The sequence below is a fragment of the Primulina huaijiensis genome, chromosome 4, assembly GCF_012295235.1.
Source record: "Primulina huaijiensis isolate GDHJ02 chromosome 4, ASM1229523v2, whole genome shotgun sequence".
In the NCBI taxonomy this organism is placed as follows: domain Eukaryota; kingdom Viridiplantae; phylum Streptophyta; class Magnoliopsida; order Lamiales; family Gesneriaceae; genus Primulina; species Primulina huaijiensis.
Window position 1 is genome coordinate 25,757,836 of NC_133309.1, and position 11,265 is coordinate 25,769,100.

The following is an 11,265-nucleotide window of genomic DNA, read 5'->3' on the forward strand; positions in this document are numbered from 1 at the left end:
GGCTGATTCAAGCTTTAGTAAAGTTTAATTTCCCTTAAAAAAGATTGGAATAGCGACGGTTCGGTATAATAAAAACCGTCGCAATATTTGGCAACGGTTCTCTAGCGACGGTTTTTATTAACCGTCGCCAATAGCGACAGTTGTGCACCGATCGGCAACAATTCGTCACAGACCGTCGCCGTGTACAAAAAAACTGTCGCTAGAGGCGACAGTTTAACTCAAAACCGTCGCTACGATTCTTTATATACCGAAGTTCGCGAACATTTACTTCAGCGATTTACATCTTTTCGGTTTTTTACTTTGTAGCCAATCTCTATCAATTTTTTCGCATTTTCGATTTTTTACTTTGTACTAACATTTTTTTGTATTAATTTCGTATATTTGCTCATTGGTGTGATCTTCCAGCGTTACGTGGATCTGCATATCTTCGCGCAAGTCAGGTTTTTAAAGCATTTTTTTGCAGAAAATTTAATATTAATTTTTCCAATATATTGTATTTATAAAATTTTGCGTTGTGTTTTGATTAATTTTAATTTTTTTTTACAGAAAACCGTCGATTCATTAAGCTACGGTTCTTTCAAAAAAAGTTGCTTAATATAGCGACGATGTTTACAAAAACCGTCGCTTTCATTTAGCGACGGGTAAGTTAAACGTCGCTTAGCTAAATTAGCGACGGTGTGTATTTAAACTGTCGTTAAATCTGCGACGGTTTTGTTCAACATACCCGTCGCTAGTGGCGACGTTTTTTGAAAAACTGTCGCAGATAGATAGAGACGCGACCTCCTGTTACGGACCTCCAAACAGCCGCTACAATCGTCGCCTAAAACCGTCGCTACCCTTTTTTTTTTTGTAGTGTCCAACACTTCAATGCCTACCTTTTTTTCTTTTGGCTCCTTTTAATCACCCACGACGATGAATACAAATCAAAAATATTTTCAAATTTATCTGATACTAAAATCTCAAGTTTATGACAATGATTCAATTATAACAATCATTACTCATAATTCAAAAAAAAAAGATTTAAAAATAAAGACTTTTCTTTTTGTTCATTAATCAGGACAAGGTGCATGACGGAGAAAACAAAAAATTTGATACATAGCCACACACACAAAAGAACTTGCGGTTGAAAATTGGTGGAGTTTCGTCGATGACTTTTAGGTCATTTGACATCTATGTCCTAAATTCGAAATGAAATCTCGTGTTCGAAACTCAATCCTATTAATGATCTTCTCTCACAACTAAAATCAAATAAAATAAAATTGTAGAGTTTCCTCTTTAAAATAAAAATTGTAGGGTTTGGGCCATTGAGGGCATGTTCCATAAGTGAAGAAAGTAGCTAGGACAGAATGAAGAATTTGTAGGGTTGCCCGTGCATAGGGGATTGTGGTCTATAAATCGAATTATTATGTCATATAAAGCTACATATTATTCCTAGTCCTAGTCTACAACTCAAAGCCTCCATCTATCAAAATATATTCCTTACCTTAAAAAAAACATGAAGCTGATAAAATAGATTCGAGACGTAGGTTTGAAATCAAATCTATCTAAATAACTTCAATCCGAATACAACCTTAAAATCTTTTTTAAATCAATATCGTCGTGCTCTAGTGTAATATATCTAGAGTGGGTCTCATGTGAGACCGTCTCACGGATTTTAATCTGTGAGACGGGTTAACCCTATCGATATTCACAATAAAAAGTAGTACTCTTAGTATAAAAAGTAATACTTTTTCATGGATGACCCAAATAAGAGATCTGTCTCACAAATACAATCCGTGAGACCGTCTCACACAAGTTTTTGCCATATATCTATCATTAATTGTAGGTGCTCAAATAATATAAATATATTTTAGGTTTAAAATTTAAATATCTCTCGAGTCTCATAAATTTTTTTGGAGTCACCTAACCTATATAATCGGCCACCATCCCAATAGGTAGCTAGCTAGGGGTCTCACTAAGCATTTCATAATCGGTACGCACGACGTTTAAATTGATGTATGTTTATAAATATTAAAGTTGTAATGTTACCACCCGCTACGACGGATCAACCCATCAATGCTGGCAAGTGAAAAAATTGTAAAATTTGAATCTTGTCTAAATTGGTAATTTCACTAAAAACTTGATTTCTTGGGCCTGATTGAAGAAAAGCCCCCAAATATAGCTGTTGGGCTTGGGATAATAGTTTCCAGTTGTTTCTTTCTTGTCGTTTGACCCACGTGAATATCACGTGATATGATAATCCCCAAATGTGTCGATTAAATAACCTAATTTCACGGATATCACCCACCATTTCCCCTAAAACCGGCAGAACCCGAATTTCATTCCACTCGACAGAGCGCTAAGATCAGCCCACCACCAAGGTCGCAGCTTCGTTGTGATTCATCGCATCCAACGAGACAGACGCTTGCATGCTCTGAATTTCACTTAGAGGTATGATAAGTTTTTCCTCTCGCATTTGGTTTTGTCTTCTGGAGTTAGTAGTTACTCTGCTTCGTCACAAAAAAATTCTTTTTTCCCTTCCTCTCGAATTTGATTTTTTCCCTCGTGATTTTCGACCCAAATACAGAATAATAAGCTACATCACAACCATTTGCGCCACCATGACGATCGCAAACCCAAACCTTCAGGCCTCTTGAAATTCGGTTGCTTTCGTGATGAAATGAATTAGGTATTGAAATGTTAATTAAAGAGAAGTAAATAAGGTGGTTCATGTACACAAAAAAAAGAAGCTAAGAAAGCAAGGAAATATGGTACATAAAATAAAATGAAATTTGCCGTAATGTCTGAAGTGATCTTCGAAATGCCTATCAATTTGGAGAAGAGAAATTGGAGGAGGAATGAACTGAATAATATGAAATATTAAGTCATTTATTTGACCAATTTGGGGATTTTATTAGTTCACTTGATATTCCTGTTGCATATTCTGTTATTATTATAACGTTACAGCTAATGCCTGGACTATTTTGCGAAAAGTTTTAGAACGAAAGGGATTATTTCAGCTCACACGTAAGAATAGGAACTGAACCTGAAATATCCTAAACAATTGGGACGAAATTGGGTGTTATCCCACCAAGGTTGCGGAGAGAGTTGAAAAATGAGTGCAGGTACTGTGAATGTTTCCCCTTCTAAGGTTTAGTCAAATGTTTGATCTTAAATGTTCTTGTACACTAAGGGAGTACAGGTTTGCTTCACATTTTAAACACCCATTGTTTCATTTGTAACTGGCAATCTATCTTATGAAGTCATTGATTGATTGGTACTAGCTGAAGAGTAAATATTATTGGTTTTTTAACCTCAAATTATGAAAGGAGAAAGCTTCTTGTTTGATTCATTAAGTTTCTTGTCCGTGGCTAGAAGATTGTTGTTTCATTATCAATTGAAAATCCAGTTTCGAGACTTAAAAGATTTGAGTTTAAATATGTCAAATAATCTGGGTTCGGACTTAGATTCCAATATAGGGATACTTTGTTTATTTCTGTAACTAATCTTCTGATAACGCCCATCATGTTTCATTATCCATTTCTAATAATGAGACTCAAGGTAAACATTCGTGAGTAGAAGTTGCAGGCCAATGTGTTGGGGTATTCGAAATGAATAACTTCATTCGAAAGAAGACCATTCAAATGTTTAAAAGTAGAATATCTAGCTTGTGCTTCGCCTGTTAGTTGTATATCACGACTTATATTTGTTGTTCTCAAACATGCAGGGGGGGCATTTGGTGGGAACAGAGGGGCAAGACCTGTGCCGCCCGAAAAAGGAGTGTTTCCTTTGGATCATATGCTGCTATGTGACCTGGTATGATTAAGCTGGATACATTTAGACTTGCAGGTGCTGGGTGACTGCTTTATGTATGCTCATTTGACACATTTCTTTTGTTGCAGGAGAAAAAAGACTACATCAAGTGTCTGAAGTCTTCAGGCCACAAATCTGAAAACTGCAGAAACTTCTCTAAGAGGTACTTGGAATGTCGCATGGAAAAGTAAGTGCATTATGTTATTTTGGTTTTAAAGACTCGATATTTTGATTTACAAGCAATTGACGATGAGATAACTGAACCTTACCCTTAGCAATTCAAGCTGTAAGTCACATATGGAATTCCCTCTGATCAACTTATTGAAGTTTTACTTGTAGTCAAGTTTTTTATGACCGCGGATTGGCATTCGAGGTCAACATGCTGTGGGATTTGAATTGGCTCAAATCTCAGTTTGATATCCAACTTCAATTATTTTCCATATTTTTTTATTGTTGCATTCTTGGGTTTATGACTAGGAAAATGTATTTATATGGTGGGATTTATTCCATTAGAAGATATCATTACGATGTTATCTAATCTCCCAAAAAAAACTGGGTACATGTGCATCTTCTTGAGTTTTTTAAATAAACATATGGTGCGACTTTGCAGGAATTTGATGGCAAAACAAGACATGTCAGAACTTGGATTTGGACAGAAAACATCCGAGGAATAAATGTATGGAAAAAAAACCTTTCTTTGAAGTTTACAGTTTGGATGACTGATATGGAGCTTTGCATCTCAACACCAGAAAATTCTTCTACGTTATCTTAAGCCTTGTTACCCTGACAATAGGACAGATATGTTCGAGTAAAAACAGATTGCTTTAACGAGAAGAAAACATATCATTGAAGGGCTGAAAGAACGAGACATGTTACCAAAACTGTGTTGATGTTTTTTTTTAAAAAAAAATTATTATTATCTCTGTCATATTCATGCGCAGAAATGTAGCAGGGGATGATGAAATATTTTATTTTCTTTTTTAATCTTCTCGTTGATAAAATTTTGTATCTCCACTACCAAAAATTGATTCTGTTTGTTTTTCCGTATCTTTCTGAGCATGTGGTTAGTGGTTACCATGTCAATCCTTTTTGGTCCGAAATTCTTGATTAGCGTTCTGTTTTTTCTTTTCACTTGCAGTTATTGCACTTTTAACCCAAAATTTAATAAAATTCCACTTCGGGTCCACATACATTGTGAATAATTTTCCGAAATTGAAATAGAAATTAAAACCATTATGTAACAAACCAATAAATTTATTATCTGTTATCATGAATTTAAAATCTTTTAACTTCAACAACATTCATCCAAATACAATCTAAATTAAATTTTACTGAAATTATCAAGTTTACATATAAATCATTAATACATCACATCTCGTCGTTACAATTTATCATATAACATAATTAATACCCATTATAATAACACTAGAAAAACTTTTTAAAAAAATACAAATATGTACATGCTGCAAAAAATATGAATCAGAGACCATACCACCATACACAATGAGATAAGATGAATTAGAACCAACCATAGATTCAACTTATGCAAACCATGACACACCAAAAAAGCAAACACACACACAAGACATGGGATCCCTTCACCTCAACACTCACACCTTGTCTTCACCATCACTTCCTAGTATCAACAGCCTTTTCAAAATACTAAATCCCCCCAACCACCTCAGCTTCACCGCTCTAAAAAGATTCCGAATTCGAGCCGATGCCGAATCCGGAATCACTCCCCTTGAAGACCAAGAAGCCAGTCCGGGTACTATCAGCTTAGCATTTGTCAGCGTAAGTTATATGTAATAACCAAAATTTTATATGAATTATTATAGGATTGATTTATTTTTGGAAAACCCTTTTTTTTTTTTGTAGTCTGTTTTGTTTCCTGACGGGTCTCTAGACGTGCATTATCGGACAGCTTCTGGTGGGCAGAAGCTAAGGGACATCATGCTGGATAACAACATCGATTTGTACGGACCATATGTATGTAATAAGCCCTTTTTGGTAATTTGCCGTTTATTCAATAATAATAGTAATATTTTATTGTATAGTTTTAATGCTTTAATAAATAAATATGATAATTATTTGGTGAATTGAACTCCTATCTTATAGACTTTTGTTTCATTATTAATGTTAATTAATTACAGGCTAGGCCATTGTTGAATTGTGCTGGAGGAGGAACCTGTGCCTCCTGCATGGTTGAGGTAATTAATTAATATTATACTAATTAATTTAATGTTTCAATTTTTTTTAAGCTAAGAAGTTGAGATTTTGCTATCTAAGTATTTTCAAAAAATAAAGAAAATTGGTTTGGTTTCCATCATATGAATAATTTTACGATATTTAAAATTCGATTCGATCGATAACCAAAACGACTTAATACTCACACTACTTGTTTTTTTGTTCTAGCTCAAATAAGATTTATTTTTTGTTGGAAATAAATAAGATTCTTTTTGACAGTATAGGTTGTCGAGGGAAGGGAGCTATTGAGCCCTCGGACAGAAAAAGAGAAAGAAAAGCTTAAAAAGGTATTTCACCAAAATTCAGGGTTCAATGTGCAATTATTGAACTGATGATGACCAAGTTTGCATTTTGATTCGTAGAAACCGAAGAATTGGAGACTTGCTTGCCAGACCACGGTCGGAGGACCAGATTCCAGAGGGCTGGTTCGTCATTTCACATATTCTTATAATTGAATCTTTTAATGAAAAAAAGATTTATTTTAATGTAAATACAGGTGGTCATCCAACAACTTCCTGAGTGGAAATCTCATGAATGGAGTTACGGTGGTGAAGAAATTATGGATATATGAAATTTATATTTAATTTTTTAAAATATTGTTTTAATGAACTAACGTGTAATATTTAATCTAAAGAGGAAAAGCTAGCAATATTTTGATAAATATATATACAGCAAGAAGGATGTGATTGCATGCACTAATTGGCCTGTCACGATAAATTGTTGGCAATTTGATTTCTTCAATTGTATAAAGTTGAAACTTGTTTTTTAATTATACTTGTTATGCCCTATATATCCAATACTAATGCGACAATCAAGCCAACCAAACATAAATAACAAATCGACAATAAAGAAAAAATATACATGCGAGTTTTGATATAGTGAACACGCACAAATATGGGCTGATTTCTCGTGCATAATCATTTAAGAAGAATATATATATAATATATATAAATATATATANTTGCAGAGCTGACACTGAGTGTGCCCATAAATGTAAGAAGGAAGCAATAAGATTGATAGTCTTTTTCGATATGATGTACAGCTCTATCATAGCTTAAATTCTGACATTTAATATAAAACTGTATTATGTGATATTCCAACTTATATTTTTTTGTCAAAAATTTAAAATATAATGCTATTCTTGTTTCATCAACCATTTTCAACTCAAGATCCATGGAGTTCACAGATGAAAAGAGTCACTGTAAGTTAAAAATTCATGAAGCAAGAAGAAGCGTAAATCTGCCTAGAAGATTATCGGTTTTGCATGACGACGACGATGAAGGCGATCCTCAGGCCGTATCAGCAAGAACTTCTTGCGCTTCCGCGGCATCCTTCAGGCTTTGGCCGACGAGTCCTGAAACACAATGGACTCGGTCTCCGATGAATGCCACCCCGTCTCCACCGCTTCTGTACCATTGCTTAGCATCGCTGCATCGCAGTGAAGGTAACATCTACTCTGTGTATGTAACAAAAGATTTCATCTTTACTGGATCAGGTAGCTGCAGAATCCATGTCTGGAAGCTGCTTGATTGCTCAGAAGTGGGGTATATCAAGGCTTCGAGCGGCGATATTCGAGCCATTTCAGGGTGGGGTAGGTTTCTTTTCACCTCGCACGGTGACTGCAGAATTCGAGCGTGGGATGTGCCGTCTGCGGAAAACTTTCGGTCGAAGAAGATCGCTACCTTGCCTGGAAGATCTTTCTTCAAATTTCCAAAGAAAAGCAGTCATCAACACAAGAACTCTATTTCATGTCTTGCATACAGCAACATGGAGAGGCTTTTGTTCACAGGTTCGTGGGATCGAACGGTTAAAGTATGGCAAATCACGGAGAGACGATGCATCGATTCGTTTATCGCGCATGATGGCCCAGTGAACGCAATTGTGATCAACCAAGAAGATGGCTGTGTTTTCACCTGTTCCTCCGATGGAACAGTGAAGATCTGGAGAAGGGTTTCCGGGGAAAGCTCACATATTCTCACAATGAAGCTCAAGTTCCAGCCTTCTCCTGTCAACGCCTTAGCCTTGAGCATGTCCCACGCAAACTGTTTCCTCTACTCCGGCTCGTCTGATGGGCTGATAAATTTCTGGGAGAAGGAAAGAATCTCCGGAAGATACAATCACTTGGGATTCTTGCAAGGCCATCATTTTGCAGTTCTATGTTTAGTAACAATCGAGGATCTGATCCTCAGTGGTTCCGAGGACGCAACCATACGGATTTGGAAGCGTGAAGATGGGAACTCGTTGCATTCATGTGTTGCTGTGGTAGACGGGCATCATGGACCGGTGAAGTGCTTGGCTGCTGCCATGGAAGCCGATGAGATTGGCAGAGATTTGCTGGTATACAGTGGTAGCTTGGACCAAACTCTGAAAGTGTGGCGAGTAAAAGTGCATCATCCTGGGGAGAAAGTAAAGTTGGATAGATCAGAAGGGAATATTGATCAGTACTTGGAATGTAAAATGAGCCCAGTTCTGTCGCCTTCCTGGGTAGAGAAGAAGATTTCTGGTGGCGATTTCTGAGTGGGACCAAAATTTTCATATTTTGTCTGTTATTCTTAAAATCATAGTTCATGATGATTGATGTAACATACATAAATTCAAGTCACAATTACTTTAATATATCATCAAATATACATCCTCGAATTTCACAAAATTAACCCATAAAATCGTCTTACAATACTTCTCTCGATTGTTTCATCACTACAAATCCTAGCTGATCTCTGCTCAACTTTACCTATCTTGACTTGGAATAGAATACCCAATAGCAAATCATGTTTGTTGTTGCCTAAGGGGAGGCCTCTCAATGCAGCATAACATAATTCTAAAAAAAAAAAAAAAAAGGTTTATNTTATGAAAATGTTTTAAGAATAAATCTCAATTATTTTTTAAAAATTATACTTTGAGAAAAAAAATTCATAAATTTTTTACACAAATTTTGTCCAAACGCATACTTTAAATTTTTTTTAAAACTTATAAAATTCTAAAATTTTTTGAAGTATATGTCTAAATAGATATTTTAAGACGCATAATAATCTATATGTACCACAAGTCGTAAAATTAACATTAATAAAATTGGATATTGATAGCTTTAATTTTTTGACAGTGGTGGACATGTGCTTCCCATGTCGAATTTATTAAGAACTAACTATGGATAGCCCATAAATCGAACCGTAACATTAAAACCAATTAACGATTACTTTCTTTTCTTTCTTTTTGTATTTATTTAAAAAAGACCAATTAACGACAAATTAAATATATACAAAAATTAAAAAGTTAGTCTTGTGGCCCGGATTGAGATTGTATTTGTATTTATCTTGGACGTTTTCACAAGAGTTTTTGTAATATAATAAAATTTAGCTAAAATTTTTATGTGACATCTCACGATTCAATTTTGTGAGACACATATCTTTCTCAAATCGATCTACGAAAAAGTAATACTTTAAATTCTATATATGTATCTGATCGACTCGTGATCGTCTCACGAAGACCTACTCTTAATTTTTTTAATATAAAATAATATTTACATGAAATATTTAGAGCTTATATTAAAATATAAAAATATGTTTTTGCAATAATATTTTATTCTCGTGGGCTGTGACTATTGTTGTATCTAGTTTTTATTTTTGTACGATTTGAGTTATATTTTATATTTGAAACATCATGTTTTTATTGTTTTCGAATTAATTTGAATATATTTCATAATATTTTTCATTAAAAAAACAGCAAACCGACCTGATGGAAACTGTTCGAAACCGTATAACCAATTCTACATCTTAAACCGCTATTATTTTTTAAAAGTATAACCGACAGCATATGTTTGAATTTTCCCCTAATCGACCCTATCATCCTAAACCCCACTTAATAGCCAACACATATTTTGGTAAATCACTTAAAATTAATTAGTTTACCAGAAAGAAAATAATATTTATTATTATTTCCCCTTTTTTACCTCCTTTTAAATATATTTTATCCATTCAACGGGACGAAATCTTATTATATTTTATATTCCAAACCATGCTATATTTTGCTCAAATAAACTCTGTTAACATAAATTATTAAAAATTAAATGCATTAAACAACACACATGAAGAAATTATTGGTTCTGCAGATGGCTTAGCTGATGGTTCTATTGGTGTACCTCTTGCCCCATACCTCTTCTAATATTTGTAAATGGGAGAGTTTGAAATGAGAAGTAACTAATTTGTTTATTTTATGTTGAAATGATTATTTTAAAATTCAAAAATATATATAAAGATAAAATATAATTTATTAGGATATGATTATTATAGATACATATTTTATGATTTTTTTTATAAAATAAAAATAGAATGTTATTGTAATTTGAGAAAGAGAATAATTTGGTTTATTAAAAAACACATCAAAATATCAAATTTATAAGATACTAGAAGTCTCTTAATTAATTATAATAATATGATAATACACTAGCTTAGGCACGCCGCGTGTTGCATGAGCATATATTTATATATAAAATAATATTTTTTTGATCTTATATAATTAATTTAATTTGAATTAAATAAAAAATGTAAATACATAAATATTTATAACTATGTTAAGCATTGAATAATTTGTAATTATCTGGTTGGTTTGTTGAAAAATCAGGGAAAAAAGGGTGTTGAAGGTAGAAAATTAATTAGAATAAAATTGAGTTATTTTCACCAAAATGAAATATCGTGTGAAATATCGAAAATACATACTTCATCCGTAAAAATTCAAGCCACAAATACTATAACAAGTTATGCCAATGAACAAGAGCTGCTCCGATTGTATCCGAGATCCTCACATGAAAGTGCTAATTGGGCACATGGAATGAAACTAAGGCACGCCAATTCTTCTCTTCCTTTGAATCCGAGACTATTTAATTTGTACGTGCGAGACATGTTCTAATCAATGGCATTTGTGAATCCCAATATGCTACCACCAGCTACTGTTTATATTTCTGTCCATGGGTTAGACATTATTGTTGGAAAAATTCTGAGTTCTGGGGCCATTTGCGCATGCTTCGTTTGGTCTCTTTTTATGGATGGTATGTCTTTTCTATCTAAGAAAATGCAGAAGTAGAAATTGGAATTGTTTGCTACTATGTCATGGGTGGTTTGGAGTGAAGTATATATACAAAATGAACCATGATACTATCGGAGAAAGGGCAGATCGTAAATGTGGGCTGGTTTGGATACATATCGAGCAACTAAGGCTATACAGCGTGGTTGG

General features: G+C 34.0%; 3 protein-coding genes across 6 annotated transcripts; all 3 read left to right on the forward strand.

The window, feature by feature from the left end:
• Positions 1-401: 401 nt before the first annotated feature.
• Positions 402-4,866, forward strand: LOC140975796 (uncharacterized). Of its 4 annotated transcripts, none has more exons than XM_073439722.1 (5): positions 402-435; positions 2,980-3,104; positions 3,707-3,795; positions 3,882-3,979; positions 4,403-4,866. In XM_073439722.1, exons 2-5 carry the CDS (start codon positions 3,095-3,097, stop codon positions 4,464-4,466), a joined length of 261 nt encoding a protein of 86 aa, XP_073295823.1. In that variant the 5' UTR covers positions 402-435; positions 2,980-3,094; the 3' UTR covers positions 4,467-4,866. The 4 variants fall into 4 exon arrangements, with proteins under 4 accessions (XP_073295823.1, XP_073295824.1, XP_073295821.1 ...); XM_073439720.1 differs by lacking the exon at positions 402-435 and adding an exon at positions 1,993-2,430 and having other exon boundaries at positions 2,974-3,104; XM_073439721.1 differs by lacking the exon at positions 402-435 and adding an exon at positions 1,993-2,430.
• A 459-nt stretch (positions 4,867-5,325) lies between these two features.
• Positions 5,326-6,789, forward strand: LOC140974834 (photosynthetic NDH subunit of subcomplex B 3, chloroplastic). Its single transcript, XM_073438324.1, has 6 exons — positions 5,326-5,586; positions 5,671-5,781; positions 5,946-6,002; positions 6,264-6,326; positions 6,402-6,464; positions 6,536-6,789. Exons 1-6 carry the CDS (start codon positions 5,380-5,382, stop codon positions 6,608-6,610), a joined length of 576 nt encoding a protein of 191 aa, XP_073294425.1. The 5' UTR covers positions 5,326-5,379; the 3' UTR covers positions 6,611-6,789.
• A 217-nt stretch (positions 6,790-7,006) lies between these two features.
• Positions 7,007-8,690, forward strand: LOC140974835 (protein JINGUBANG-like). The gene has a single exon (XM_073438325.1). It carries the CDS (start codon positions 7,213-7,215, stop codon positions 8,554-8,556), a length of 1,344 nt encoding a protein of 447 aa, XP_073294426.1. The 5' UTR covers positions 7,007-7,212; the 3' UTR covers positions 8,557-8,690.
• The last annotated feature ends 2,575 nt before the right edge of the window (positions 8,691-11,265 follow it).